Raw genomic sequence first — 16,214 nt, 5'->3', positions numbered from 1 at the left:
GCTAGACTATCTGTCCAATCTGAGTTTTCTGCTGCACGACTAAAACGACTTTTGAACGTACACATGTTCCACCAAAACATGTTCTTTCCCGAGGCTGTTTTGCAGCGACACCATGGCTCTGCCCAGTGCTTAGTTATTGCTTTAGAGCATGGGTCTCAAACTCGCGGCCCGGGGGCCAATTGCGGCCCGCGGGATGATATTTTGTGGCCCCCTACTTGACATCAAAGTTAAGTGTTAGTGCGGCCCGCGCGTTCGAAACTTTTTGTCATTGCGCATGTCACTTTGGGCTACCGTAGTCTCGTGACAGCGGCGTAACCGTTGTCAAGCTAGCTAAGTACCCTTTGTGGCAAATGCCTGAGGTTTGACAATGTGATGTCTGTGTTTGTGAATGCACCAACCATATCAGATCTGGGGTTTAAAGCACGGCAGTTCCGTGCCTTTTTTGAAGGGAAAAAAAAATGAGGTTTTTTTTGGAATACTTGATGCGGCCCAGCTAAACCCAGACTCTACTTCCAGCGGCCCCCCAAGTAAATTGAGTTTGAGACCCCTGCTTTAGAGAAATGCCAATAAACCAGAGCAGGTTTTTCCTCCGCATCGCTCTAAAGGAAGGTCTGGCAAGGCGAGACTAAATCCTTCCACTTGCAATTTGGTATATATACTAGCTTGCCCTGGGCACTCGGGCAACCCTTATTGTTGAGCCATGTTTAAGAGGCATCTCTACTGCATGACTGTGACACTGGTAAGTCCGGACGACCTACTAACCCTTGTATTATGTAAATGAAGTGACTGCTTTTCATTGAGTGCAACTTCTTCCTCTCCTCTGGCATCATCGATTTTTTCAATGAGCTATTGTAAATACAATATGGGGACCAGAGGACGAGTAGCTACTGTTCATATATCATTAAATGTAAATAAATAAACATGAACGTTCAACATGAATCATGTTTGTGTCCACCTGCAGAATGTAATGTTTGTTAATGGTTGGTTGGTTTTGTTTGGCATTTTACTTTTTTAACCAAAAAAGCGTCATTGAGAGTTAGAAAGTACTTTTCAAAAGTGTCTTGGTATGATGGTCCTGAGTTTAGTTTGGTGTATCATTCTGTAGAGTCATTTTGTAGAGTCCTTTCATGTGTCATGTCTTGTTTGATTGTCCACGTTGACTTCCTGCCTTGTGTGTTTTCCCGCATTCGTGATTGTCTGTAAAGACAGGCAACAATTTTGTTCATTTGTTGTCATTGTACAACACAGTGTTGCACAACCAAAGGCTGTTTCAGTCCATTTATGCTACAAAAGGGGGGGGGGGGGACTTAATTTAATATTCCTGCATCAGGAGGAATCATTACATTCAGAAGGAAAGAAAGCAACAAACTATGAGTTACAGACAAACGTCATAACACAAAACATAACACATAATAACACAAAGTATTCTTCTAAGTCAGAATCAAACGGAAATGCGGTAACAAAATCTTGAATAACATTTCTTATATGTTGTACAATCCTGTTAAATATCCAAATGAAAACCCACGTAGTAGTCTCCAAACCATACAACAATGTATGTTGTTTATTCCAACCCCCTACTGTAAAACGACCCACAGGGACGTTTTTCTCACATCTAAATCAGAGTCATGGTTTTTAAACCCGCTGCTAACATTGTGAAAGGGTCACACGTTGGTTATCTTTTGGCAGAAAAATTACTTGGTTAAACCTTAAGTGCATAACATTTTTATAAAAGTGAACAACCGTTACATTCAAGTCATTGCCAAATGAGTTGCTACAAAGCTAATTGAGACTATCAGCTCCACAAAACTCTCTCTGTATTTCTCAGTATGGTTCAGAAAATGGTGTTGTCCAGCGACTTTCACGCCTCCATGTCCTCCTTGGTTGCAAGATACTGTGTGGAGGAGGGGTAGGGGTGGTCCGCCGTGACTGAAGGCTTGTGTCATGTGGACGCAATGACAGTTTTCTTGTCATTACTTAGAAATCCTCATGGGGGAGACAGAAACTACGCACTATTGCTTTAATTTTAGAAAATCATAGTGGTTTGGGTTCAAATCAGACGTTACTTCACTTTCTGTTAGACACAAGATGCTCAATGTGTTGTTGGGCTTTTATCGCCTTTAATTTGACAGGACAGCAAGGAGAGAAAGGGAAATCATCACAGGTCAAACTCGAACCCTGGACCTCTGCATTAAGGCATAAACATCTGTGTATGCCTGCTCTACCCATTGAGCCAACCCAGCCACTTGTTCGGTAATATTTAAAAAAATGTATAAATGGGACACGATTCCCGGTGTCCTGGGTGAAAGTCCTGTGTTGGGCCCATCCACCACCCAGCCAATGGTAGCGTTTTTTCTGGGGAGGACAGTCTCTCAATGGCATCTTAAAACAACCCAAGAGCTGTCTAAAACCATGAAGACAATTAGGACCAATCCAAAACAATGCCATATAGTAAGGTATTGTTTTGGATTTGCTGTGATTGGACATTGCTGTTTGGGAAGAAGTTTATACACTGATTCAATTAAAACTTTCTTGTTCACAGTTAATGCTCCTCACCAATACACATCCCATGTATCCTTACAAAAATCTTCAATGCATTTCATCCCTTTAACAATTAGGGGACCTACTCAACAAGATATTATACCATGGCACCAGGTCAAATTCTCCACTGTGCGCCTTCTAATAAGAACTATAGCTGAGCAGAATTTGATAGCCAGCCACATTAAGCAGTGGCTTCGTGCATCGAATACATTTGAATTGTTGAAGGAAATAAATTCAACAACCTTGACATTGTAAAGTCTCTAATGTGTGTGAGGTATTGTATGAAAGGCAGCATTCGATTTTTGGCCTTGGCTTTTAACTGAGTAGATGGGACTCGAACAGACTTCAAAAACACCATTGTGCTCTTCTCCTTTCTGGAAGGTTCAATGGAGTCAAGTGTGAAGGAATTTTGCACACAAGATAATACCTTTTCAGTGGGTATGCAGTAACTCTGTAACTGCTCAGCAGGCTACGACGAATTAACGCCTCATCATTGTGTTGACTGGCCCTTCATTTTCTATTAACAAATTGAATGGTGGGATTGGTAGAGAATGTTTGGGGTGTCACAAGATCCAAGTGGCTTAATTGCACCTCAGAAAGTGTGTGTGTGTGTGTGTGTGTGTGTGTGTGTGTGTGTGTGTGTGTGTGTGTGTGTGTGTGTGTGTGTGTGTGTGTGTGTGTGTGTGTGTGTGTGTGTGTGTGTGTGTGTGTGTGTGTGTGTCATTGCCTCTATTTGTTATTTGCTCTGTCTTTAGGCTGTGTGTGTGTGTGTGTGCTAGAATCTAATTGCTAGACCTAATTGTCACTATTTGTTATTTGCTCTGTCTTTAGTCTGTGTACTCCATTTCTGAGTGTTTTTAATCTCCTAGCATGTGACGTTAAGTATTACGCTGTCAGTTCTGGTGTTCCTCTTAATCTGTCTGTTTGTTGATTTGACCTCACGTTGTGCTCAGCCACCTTACTATTGCAGCGCCACACATCCAGGCTGTTGTGTGTCCTTGCCAGAGCGATTCCAGGCATACATTGTTGTGCAGGTGCTGTTTTTGAAAAAGGACTCCATCAGAGCGCAATTTTATTGTCCAAAAACGCTGCTGTACGTTAAGTTTTTGAGCTTTCCCCATACATTTTCCTTTTTTAGACCTGTAATGTAATCGTGCATCATTTTTGCTTATGAATTGGCATTTTTGGTGCACGTGTTGTGACCATTCTCTGCCGAATATGTGTTCTTACTCCGCATGCTATTCTCCAATTTAGCAAATATGTTCTGAAAGTACGAAAGAACATCCCGTACCTTCTTTAAATTCTCCCTCAGTGGTTCCAGCATTGAGTCATGCTCTCTCTGTCACTTTCTCTCCTTTCAGCTATGGAGGAGCTGGATGGAGACGAGGTGAGAGTGTCCTCCAGAGGACGTCTTGCTGAGAGAGACATTGTACAGGTACTCATCATAATTCTGTTTACCGTCGCAGGTTAAACTTGAACATGTTTTTGTCAACAACAGCTGCATGGGGGAGTTATCCTCGAAGGAGGATGGCTTGCATTAATAACACACTCTTTGATTAGCCTTATATAACATACTGTATAATACCATCTATGGTGGGCCACTGAACAAGCTCAGTGTCTTGCTGAAGGGTAAAATACCATGATTCTGGTTTTACTTGTCCACATTTTTCTCAGTGATGTGCCTACTTAAGTTATAAAGCAGTCTCACAACAGTGTATATATATATATATATATATATATATATATATATATATGGTCAAGGTTGGGTTTTTTAATTGGAGGCTGAACCACAGCATGTTTAAAGCTAGATGGGCCTGAGCCATTCATAAGAGAGCTATTTATTACAGACTTGTCGTGTTGTTTACAATACCGTCTACCCTTACCATTGCAAGTTTTCTCTGCCTCCCTCACTTAATTTTACCGGCCTGCACGCATCCTTTTAAATAATATCTGGTTTGCTGTCTACCGTCTGCATGATTTTAAGTAAACGCAACATAATTTGGAAATGTTTTTGCGCGCTGCTTGCACAGAGAAGACGATGTCAAGACACGATGTGAATCTCTTAACAATGTGAGTTGTGCAAGTGCAGAATGACCGCCATCTTTAACAGCTCGCAATCACCCCATAAAAGGGATATGTCCACGCAGGTGTCCTGTCAAGAATTTGGGGGACAGGCTCTTGAATTTTCAAGTAGGCCCAGATCCCCATGTGCTCCTGTGTCCCTCAGGGATCAGTGAACTTATTTAAACGTACTCCTGTGGTTTTTTCGAATGAATGCCAATTGTACAATTGTAACCTTTCCCACTAAAGACAATAGCCAGGTGTTTTTTCTTTCGTCCAGTGGGACAGAATTATTAAACATGCAAGAGGACATTAACATATGTCATTTTCAGCATTTTAATAAGCGACCAAAGAACAACACCGTGCAATCTCAGAAGATTGATTTCCCTACGGAGTCCGCCCACAGACACTCTTCCACATCTATCATTATTTTTAAAGTCAACAAGAGAGAGAGAGAGTTTTTTAAAGAACAAGCAGTAAGCCCATCAGGGACTGATAAAACCAGGTCTGGCAACAGCAAATAGTACTTTTAGAAAGCCAGATATGAGAACACAAACAGGAAGCAAATGGAATTGCCTCTGATAACGTGTGTACCTTTGAACTTTTGCATATTAGAGGAAAAGACTGGCGAGTCAGCTGGCAGAGCATGTAGGGTACATTGAAAAACAAGCTCTTATAATGATAAATGTATAGTGTCAAGATGTTGAGAGGAGGCATTTGCGTATATAAGATAGCAAATATGTAATTCTAGCCAAAGCACATGCTATTTACTGCAAAATAAGGATCTAGTTCTAATGTCAACATTTACATATGGCCTTGTAAAGTAATGGTAATCATGAAAATATTACTTCATAATTCCTTTGATTGCCTTTAACCTTATTGTCACAATAATTCAATCAGGATGTTAACACTTAGCATAAGAAAAGTCCAGTTACTTAACATTTACACACATTCTTGTTGTTATTGATTCAACATGATGAGAGCCTGCACTGCAATGGCACTGATTATTTTTCTCTTGTTATAAATTAATCATATGTCTCCCCTTAGACCACCAGTAATGTACATTGTAATAAACTAATGGGCAGTTGTTTTAAAATAATATCTTGACTTCAGTATCCACCTGGTAGGAAGCATTGTAAGTATTCAATGCACACTTTAGTTGCCTGTGAGCAGTTTGTGCAGGTGGAACGGTGGGTCTGAGTACAGAGGTGTGTTAAATATAGGATTCTTGACATGCAGTTATGACCATTAAACATTTATGTAATCACTGTTAGGTATGTCTTGAAAGGAGGATTGCAATTGAAAGATAGCTACTGAATGGACAGGGTTCATGAGGGATTCAATCAAATTTTATTCATAGTGTCAAATCGTAACATAGTTTATCTCAAGACACTTTACAGATTAGATCTAGACCACACTCCTTTTTTTTTTACAAAGACCCAACAATTTTTGCCCCAAGGGCAAGCATTTGATGTAGCAGAGGCGAGGAAAGTATTCCCATCTCTGACAGACCCTGGCTTTTGGTGGGCGGCCATCTGGTGCTGCCGGTTGGGACACAGAGACACAGATATACAGACATACAAAAATATGATTCATAATAAGAATAGCAGTTGTTGTCATGAATAGTGGCAATTATAGCAACAATAAAGATAATAGAACTATGACTAAAAGTACTTTGTAATAGTAGTAGCAGTGCAGGGTGTAGCAAGCGTTGAGCAGGACCACGGCAGCAGCTGCAACCACGATTTAGGTGCCACCCCCAATCCAAGGAAAACTCAGGAGGAGGAGGCGAGGGGCGGCCTCTGGCTCACCCAATGGGAGCGTTCGCCCCATGTTGGCTGAGTCCTGCAGCGACCCGGGTTCTGGTCCAATCTGTGACCCTTTGCTGCGTGTCATCCCTCATCTCTCTCCCCCTTTCATGTCTATCCACTGCCACTAAAATAAAGGAAAAAAGCCCCAAAAAATAATCTAAAAAAACCCTAGGGAATAAGCTCCCCGGCAGAGGGTGACAGAGATATAACTGTTGCTCCCATCCCATCCTAAGCCCACCAAAATACTCCCGGCATGTCCCAATAACATGACTGCTTTCTTTTTGACGTTTTACTATAGGGGAATGCAGAATATCTCTTAACATACAGCATGTGTGCAAATTGCAAAAGAGTTACAATACAACGCCCTGTCATTCGATGTTTGTGCACTGTCGGACATGATAAAGTAGGCTGCACAAATTGCCATCACATATAAGATTACATTGATGAGAAAATAATTGAGGGGCTTCACTGTGAGCAATTGGGGCAAGGGTCCCTCGCGCTCAGGATGGTATTTAATTAAAGCTTACACAGCCAGATTAAAATCCAAAACGATTAAAAATCCATCGGTGCTGAGACCAGAAAACACTTTTCTTCCTCTCACGCACCAGGAGCCAAATAACTTGCGTAATTGTTCCGCAACAGTCCTGTCACGTCTGAATAAAGCCGTCCCAAACATTTACATAACAGAAGTTGTCTGTCTTTAACAGAAAGATGAAGCCAGCAATGTTAAGAACTTCATTTTTGAAAAGGGCTTATGAGAACAAAGTCCACGTTATCAGTCTTTGCGGCATTGCGAATTAGCAATAGCTTCAAATGCTGTAGTCTATATCCACGGCGTTCCACTTCCGGGATTGTTCCGTTGCCGCCGGAAATTCTGCCAAATGTCCTTCTTTTTGGCCTTCCGCTTTCTTTGTGTTGGAATTTTAAACTCTGTTTGATTCATGAGAACTTTAGTTAGCTGCTCCTCAGATCTCTGCAGGGTAAATCCAGACAGGTAGCTAGACTATCTGTCCAATCCGAGTTTTCTATTATGGCAATTTTTGAACCTACACATATTCCACAAAAATAAGTTCTTTCCCGAGGCTATTTTGCGTGGCTCTGTCCGATGCTTGCGCTTAGCACCGCCCATGACGATGGTGATTGGTTAAAAGAAATGCCAATAAACACAGCACGTTTTTGTCCCATCCCGGAATGCTGTGTGGACTAGCTTGACCCTCCTCCTCAGTGCCGTGAAGGAAGGGTTAGCAATGCCAGACTACAGTATCAATGCTGTAATGTAGTACATGGAGATGTGTTGCACAAATGTCTTAGCATCTTTCTCTGTTCAAATAGAAATGAAATAAAAAATATATACTGTATATATTAAAACTGGGACCATATGTAAATACAGTACGTGTATCTATATACGTGTATACAGTGTATTAAACAATGTATCCATCTAATATTTACCCCTGCTTCTAGTTTGTTCCATTCAGAGACTACATCGACAGATCTGGCAACCAGGTCCTCAGCATGGCCCGGTTGGCTAAAGACGTCCTCGCGGAGATCCCCGACCAGCTGCTGTCTTTTATGAAGAGCCGAGGAGTTGAACCGCGACCGGCCCTCTCCACCTCGCCACTACCGGAGCTACACCGGCATATCTGACACAGCCACGGCCACTCGTGTCTGCCTCTCCCCCCTGACTCTCTCTCTCTCTCTCTCTCTTCCCCTTCTGCTTACCTACACTCACTGCCCATACAGTTATTTGTCACTTTAAAAAAGGAGCCGAAGGATCGACCCATGACTTGTCCTCTTCCTCTTTTATCAACGGTGAATCCAAACAGGCACATCTCACCATCACAGCGGGTGCTCATCCCTGAGTGACCCACTGCTGTTCTTCACCTATTCTCATCTCTAACTCCCCCCTGTTGTACAGCTCTGCCTTCCATTTACTGTATGAAAGAGCAGTGAGACTGAGCCATGACTGTCCTGTCCCCCTCCCCCCCACTGACTATCATTCAAAGCTTGATTTTCTTTTCTAAATGTATCTGTTAATTCCCCATCACCAGACACATGTTTTGCACAGAAACGTTTTTTTTACATTTGTGTCCTTGTCCTCAGGAAGTGTTGACACTATAGTCACAATTGGCAAGAGTCCCAGGAAGTGCAAGACTTTAAATGAATTTGATGCCAGTCCCGAATGAAAGCAGAGCTCTTGATGAGCAAGGTAGCCAAGCTGTTCTGGCCAAGCTTTAGACAGTAATCTCTTGGAGTAGTTGGTCCCCGTGAGGTCAGGTGTTTGTGATTTATACTTTACCATCGTCATCAACACGCTATGCCAAATCTTTTTTTTAAACTTAAATAGAGGCTGCCGAAACAATTATTTTAATCCAGGGGGTTGTCAAGCTGTGAGGCATGCCTCCCTAGGGTGAGTTGAAAGAGGTTGGGGGGGGGGGCATGACAGGTGCACGTCATTGTTCATAAAAGCAACGTTTGTAGTTATTGTAGTTCGGCCAGTTCATTTGGTCCGCTTAGTGCCCACAGTCAGCCGTTAGAGCTGCCACAGGGGCTGTGACATCCAACTCACGGAGGCGATTAATGGACTATTTTCAAATTTGCGTCAAACATCACACTCCTTTCCTGGAGTCATGACTCTAAATCTAAAGGCACCCACATTATACACACATTTTTTGATTTAGTGTGTCTTAAGTGTGATTTATGCTCCTGCGGAGGTTCCACGCAGAGCTTTCACCGTAAAATACGTAAGTGGCCTGATGTTTATACTTGTGCGTGTGTACATTGATCTCTTTAAAAGAATCGCAGGGCCGGCGTGTGTGTGTGTGTGTGTGTGTACATCAAGTGAGAGAGTGACGTGATAAGCTTCGATGCAAGTGCCGACTCTAGAGGCGTAGTAAGAGAAACAAAGTGTCCCCCCTGTGCTTTCTGACCTCAGTGGGAAATCTGTAGCAGGAAAAGTTAACCGTCTCCTTGAATACCTGTTGTTTATGGAGAAGGAGAACCAGGAAATGAGTCTAGGGGGAAATGCAACTCTACCAAGCCACAGCCAAGCAGTGTGCGTCAATAAGACGTTTAGTTGCATTTTTTATTTTTTTTGAGAGTTGCACGTCAAGCTACGGCGTAGGGTTGGGCGTAGAGTATGTGTCGTCACTTACCTACGTATTTATCCGCGGCGTAGATTCAACGCAGAAGCATAAATCATGCTTTACACTGTCCGGGATATCCTTATCTTTGTGTCCATTGCGAATAAACGTCTAGGAATACACGTAGAAATCCACTTGCATGAGAATCATCAGGTTTTAAAGTTTTCCTCACTATCAAAGTACTCCTGTGAAAGTCTGTACATGCATGAGTGTATTGCAAACATGAACTGCTGATAGCTGATTCTGCACATTTTTTAGGTCACAAATTTGTCAATATGTGAACAAATATAAGCAGAAGAAACAGCCAACAGATTCCATGACAACATTATATTTATTGTTTGCACCGCCCCAAATTCTAGATACGGTAGCCTAGTTGAAAAAACGAGAGCCTGGTTATTGCTGGTTCTTATGTCAATAATTATCAATAATAAGAGAGACAAAATCCATTAATATTACGGGGGGGTGGAGGATGCAGTTGTCTCCATTTTCTCCATGAGCCCACAGTGTCAGACTTTGAAAACCCCTGGTTTAATCCAACCAGATGAATTAGTCACAGACCTTCACACAGACACACACACACCCACAGACACACACACATGCACACGCACACCTCTGTCTATTAGGCCCCCCCACCCTTCTCTTTGCTCAGCGTGGGCTGAAGCCGGGTGCAGATTCCTCTCCTGCTGTTAGAGAAATGCCAGTCTCTCCGGCTGCCCTGCAGAGAGGAGGAGGAGGAAGGAAGGAAGGAAGGAAGAGACAGGGAGGAGGTGGGAGTAAAGAGAAGAGATGTAAAGGTGGAAGATAGTGAGGGGGAGATGGAAAGAAAAAAGATGGAGTGGAGTGAAGAGAAAAGAGACAAGTATGGACAAAGGGAAGAGGAGGGGATCCAGAGATTAGTTTGTTTGATGGGAGGAAAATGGGAGACGGCGGCAGATGAGAGTTAGAGATAGTAACAGAGAGAGTATCTCAGTCTTCACTTTGAGTTGGTACTCTGTCTGAAAAGTCTTTGTATGCATAAGTTCTGGGTAAATAAATCCAAATGAAGGATAAATGCACATTCTCCGACAAGCAATATACCTGACTCCCAGTGTAATGTTTTCCCTATGCATGTCCCTCCCTCTCCCCTGCCATGACTTGACATTTTATTCCCAGGCAGACTGGAGCTGTGTATACAAAGTGACCGACGCCTGCCACCTAGTGTTCATTGTTTATATGGCAGGGTATCTTTATTATGCATGACTAACTGTACATTCCTATACTAACTCACACAGTACAGACGCATGACCTGATGCAACTGTCCTTACTGACTGCGAGCGCAGTGAATTCAGGCATCGTACAAACTCCAACACATGTATGCTCTCATGTGAAATGTCTCTTTTTAAAAGGCGTTTTGTCAATGTCAGTGTGATGATGGTGGCTTAGAGGGGTGTTCATGCTGTTTCATGTGTTGTGTAAGTATATTGTTTTTTATAAACGTGGAAAATAATTTGTTTATTCGTCAAGGTTTTTTTTTGTTTTTGTTTATTTTGCATGTTGAGAAATAAAAGCCTTCCAGTGTTCAAGTAGTCGTCATTGCAAAAGATTATCGGGGTTAAAAAAAAAAAGAGAAGTATATCTCGAAGTAATATGCATTTTTCCTTGTGTAACGGTACATTTTAGTTTGTAGATTTCAGAACTAACTTACTAAGTGTCTTGCAGAAATTTGGTATATACAGTAAGCAGAACTTGTGAATTTCCCCATCGAGAGACATGTATTTTTGATATTTTGCAATGATATGGAATGTTCCCAGGGTCATCAAAACATAGTTTTGTTAGGTCTCTGCAAGACACCAAAGGTATCAAGAAGTCTTCTGATGGCTCTTAAAGCCTGTCGTGTGACTTTTGTACAACAAGAGCATTTTTGTCTGTCTCTTACCTTTGTCTTAATGGCTGTATGAATAAGTGTATGTTCAACCTATTTATCATAGAGTTGAAGAAATGATCATTTTCACTGTATACAGTACAGTACATGATGAAATATGTTTCCAACTTGTTTGCTTATACAGTAGAGCTACAAAAGCCTTCTTTGAATTTGTGTCTCTAATAAGAAATCTATATCGTATGTTGACGTTTTTATGAATGTCTAATAAGAATGTAGTTTTAACAAGAAACCCTTAACTGTTTTGTCAAATAATGCTTTGATATGAGGTTTGACTACGTTTGTGTTCACTCATATCTCCTGTTGATGTAGTTGATGAACAGCATTATAGTAACACCAGGCATAAAGCGACACTGTCCGATTATTGTATGTTGTTCCGCAGAAAGATAATAAAGGTGGCAAGTTGATTCATGACACTACGCAGAGTTTTCCTGAAAATGCGTTCTGACTTTAAATGGATTAAAAGCACTTAAATACACAGGACTATACATAATGTGTGCCTGCCTTGATTGACAGCACTATCCCCTGTATCTGTTTCCACCTTGTGTTGAAAATAAATGCAGTAGCTGACAGAGAGTTGTGATACGTAATACCAAGTGAAAGTGGCTTCATCCGTCTGTCAGCAGGGTCGATGTAAGCTGTAATGTGGAAATCTCCATAACACTTTAAGTGTGTTGCCATGTAATTACAGGGGGGTACATGTACGCCAGAAGCCCTGAGAGGCAATTGAGAGAGAAACAATTCTGGTGATCCATTTTTCAAGTCTGACCTAAATTATTCTCTCTTGTGTTTGTGACTTATTAACTTGTAAAAAGATTTTTTTTTTTTTTTAAAACACTTCAGTGCGTGTTACTTAGAATTCCTCATGGGGGAGACAGAAACTACGCACTGTAGCTTTAAGACATGAACACAGGAAAGAAAACAATTTACATCAGAGTTAGAAAATGGATCATCAGAAGGAAAAAAAAAAAGTCTCACTTGCCTCTAAGGGCTTCCGTATGGATACAATCAAAGAAAAAAGATGTGCTTTTATGTGCTTTTGCATTCTTGTACATCACTACCTGTAAGAATTCCCATGTTCCTGGAGGTTATGAGTTCTTCTGTTCTCATTAGGGGCTCTTAAGGTCAGAAGCTGCCGATTTTTTACCAACATTATTTCATTGGTTAAATGAGTGACAAGCCAGTCAGGTAAGGCGAGAGTAAAGGAGAGGTAAATAGAAAACCGTGATATTGACAATAAATCATGGGTTTTTTTTTTAGTTTAAAAGAAAAAGAAAAAACAAGTTCAATACATTGACTTAATAAATCAAATCAAATAATGACGTGTACAATGTTGACAGTGATGAATATGGCTGTCTGGAGGGTAGGTAACCAATCTAAAAACTTTTGTTTGATGAGAAAAATGGTTAGTGATGCAATATATGTGTGTATGTGATTAAAAAAAACATACAAGTTCCTGCACAGGGAATCGTTGAAACAAGCTGTTTATAGTCATTTAAGCATGCTGTTATGTAGATAGTAAAAAAAAAAAATAAAAAAATAAAGAAGGGGGAGAAATAGTCGATGCCGAGCCTTCTGTGACGGCCTATTAAACATAATGACTTAAAGAAGCCGAGCAGTTCTGCTCGGATGGAAAGATGCCACTAAAGGTCTACGTTCATTCAGAGAGACGGAGGAGCAGCTCAGGAAGTGAAGGGCCACATTGTAGAAACATGCTTGGCAGAAACACTGTCTCCCCTTCATGTAGGTGCACTCACCCAAAAATTATTTCATTTTCATGTACCCACTAGCACATCGCTCGCCTGCAGGTCTGGACAACAACAAGCAGATCCTGATGTCATTACAGCCTTCGGTTTTTTTTTTTTTTTTTTTTTTCCTCTCTTTCTAAACATTTTTTATGAGTATGTGGAAAGAAACAAGGAACAACATCTGGCAAAAACGTGTGTTTTTAAAGGGACTTGAACAAACCCGGTTTTGTAGGACTTTGGGTAATAGGTCAGAGAGGCTTAGCTCAGGGAAACTCTGGGCAAACAGAAACAAACACTTAAGGAAAAAAGGAGAAAAAAAAAATGAGGACGAAAGAGGAGGCGCAGTTGAAGTTTGCAGCGAGCTGCTTGAGGGTTACTGGAGTCGGACGGGCTACTGCGGGACTGTGTGCAACACATTTCAAGAAAATTGCTTTAACTCGTGGTCTCAAACAGTATATTGAGGGTTTTGTGCGTGTTCCAAAGTGGTTTCCTCAAATATTAACTGGAAACAGGTTTACATTTAGCTCAGCAAAGGCTATGTGATCAGTTACCAGACTGACAGAATGACTCGGCTTGATTTAAGATGACGGATTCCACTGTCACAAATGAATGTTGAGTAAAGAATCAAGGAGAGGTAATTGTGTCAAATTTTAAAAGCTCCAATAACAACAAAAGCAGCCTTTCTGTTTTTTCCACTTACCTCACTGCTGAGCTGCTTAAGAAAACAGCTTTTTTGTTGTTTGTGTGTTTGTTGTTGGTGCTGTGGACGGAGAACTTGAACCAAAGAGAAACATGGCCGAAGTCGGCACAGTCATACGCTTTGTAAACACGTTAATCGATTCCTTTTAAAGGAATAGTTGAAAATTGTACAAAACCTGCTTACTTGCTTTATTGTAGAGTTATGTTAGATGAGAAGATTAATACCACTCGCATTTCTGGTTTCTAAATATGAAGCTACAGCTGGTTAGCTTAGCTTAGCATAGAGACTGAAAGACAGGGGAAACAGCTAGCCTGGCTCTGTCTAAAGTAAATTGATACACCAACCAGCAACTTTAAATTTGATTTGACTCCAGCGCCTTGCGAAATGCAACCTCGTTGTCTGAACACTTCAAGTTTTTATACAGTTTGATGAATTTATTATTTAAAGTGTATTTCTGAGCTTTAAAAAGGTGCTGGTGACTGGATTTTTAACCTGATAGACCGGGAGGAGGTGGGAGTAAAGAGAAGAGATGTGAAGGTGTAGGATAGTGAGGGGGAGATGGAAAGAAAAAAATGGAGTGGAGTGAAGAGGAAAGAGACAAGTATGGACAAAGCTGTGATAGGAGGATAGTGAGGGGGAGATGGAAAGAAGAATAATGGATAAGGCCATAAGAGAGAAGCGGAAGGATACATGTATGGACAAGGACAAAGGGAAGAGGAGAGGATCCAGAGATTAGTTTGTATGATGGGAGGAAAATGGGAGACGGTGGCAGATGAGAGGCTGAGTTGGAGGTAGTAACAGAGAGAGTATCTCAGTCTTTACTTTGAGTTTTTACTGAAATGTCTTTGCATGCATATGTTTTCGGGGAAATAAATCCAAATGAAGGATAAATGCACATTCTCCGACAAGCAATATACCTGACTCCCAGTGTAATGGTTTCCCTAATTTCTGGGCCCTGTAGAAAGTCATTTTCTATGGGCCCTCCCCTGCATCCACAACTACCCATTCTAGCATATTTTTGGGCCCTCCTCACATGAGGGCCCCGGGTATTTAGTCCCTCTCCCCTGCTATCCCCAAGCATACTGGAGCTGCGTATACAAAGTGACCAAAGCCTGCCACCTAGTGGTCAATTCAATTTTATTCATATTCATGTAGCGCCAAATCAGTTATCTCGCTGCGCTTTTCAGAAAAGAGCAGGTCTAGACCGTACTCTGTGATGTTATTTACAGAAACCCAACAATTCTCACCAAGAGCAAGCACTAGGCGACAGAGGCAAGGAAAAACTTCCTTCATCACTTATGTGGCAGGGTTTCTTTATTATGCATGACTAACTGTGCATTCCTATACTGTACATTCCAGGGAATTGGATGAACCATCTGTCTATCACGTCAGCCATGGTAATTTTGAACAAACAGTCGTGGCCATCATACACACCTAAATCACACTAGTACCTGCTAGAAGCTACTCACCAGATGCAGATCGGTTCGGTAAGCTGGTATTTCAGACAAAAAAATGACTTGGAGCCTAGTCTATATCAAAGATGTTTTATTTCCGGTATTGTTCAGACACTGCCGGATATTCCGCCGGATGTCCCTTACTCTCAGTAAGGATGTCCGTCACCTTCCTCTTTCTTTGTGTCGGCATTCTAAACTATCGCCAGAATCTAGCTGCTGTGCAAGGTAACTAGATTTGATGTTATGTATAATTAACCTTTAGGACAGCCTTCCCCCCGTTTGCTTATTTATACATTTTTAACTCTGCTGTCATTTCCAACCGTGCCGCTCCCATCAGTGGATTGACTTCACCTGCTCATCCTCCCCACTCACCTGTTCTCCATTCCCTCATTAGCTCCCTGTATAATGAGAAATCACTTCCACTAGGCCTCTGGCAGATTGTCTTGGTGCTTCATGCCTTAGCGGTCCAGTGTTAAGATTGCTGTGCTTGTCCTAGTTTTGACACAGTTTGTGTGTTTCAGATTTTGTCTCAGTCGGACACCTTTGTGCTGTTGCCTGTCTGGATTTTTGCATCCTTATTGAGTAAAGACTCTTTGGTTCTACCTTTCCCTTGTGAGTTGTGCTCATGGGTTCCTTTGTTTCTGAATTGTGACACCCCTTGCTTCCAGTCTTTGTGCTAAGCTGAGCTAATCAAATGCTGGCTCTAGCTTCGTATTTAGCGCAGGGATATGAGAGTGGTATCAATCTTCTTTTTAACTCTCCATAAGCAAGCAATAGGGTAGAACTGCTCTTTTAATTGTCTACATCCCAACAACAAAATTTAAACATTGTTTGCCATTGAAGA

The 16,214-nt window shown here is 41.5% G+C and overlaps 1 protein-coding gene across 1 annotated transcript in view; it reads left to right on the top strand.

Annotated features, from left to right (window-relative positions):
- The window catches only part of LOC116692536 (copine-9-like), an 83,328-nt gene extending 71,982 nt beyond the window's left edge, over positions 1 to 11,346 (top strand). The window contains 2 exon segments of the mRNA XM_032520907.1: positions 3,900 to 3,973; positions 7,872 to 11,346. Coding sequence (XP_032376798.1) covers positions 3,900 to 3,973; positions 7,872 to 8,054 — 257 coding nt within the window. The 3' untranslated portion in view covers positions 8,055 to 11,346.
- The last annotated feature ends 4,868 nt before the right edge of the window (positions 11,347 to 16,214 follow it).

This window comes from Etheostoma spectabile, chromosome 7 (genome assembly GCF_008692095.1).
Source record: "Etheostoma spectabile isolate EspeVRDwgs_2016 chromosome 7, UIUC_Espe_1.0, whole genome shotgun sequence".
NCBI classification, from domain to species: Eukaryota; Metazoa; Chordata; class Actinopteri; order Perciformes; family Percidae; genus Etheostoma; species Etheostoma spectabile.
This window is presented reverse-complemented; position numbering and strand designations above follow the sequence as displayed.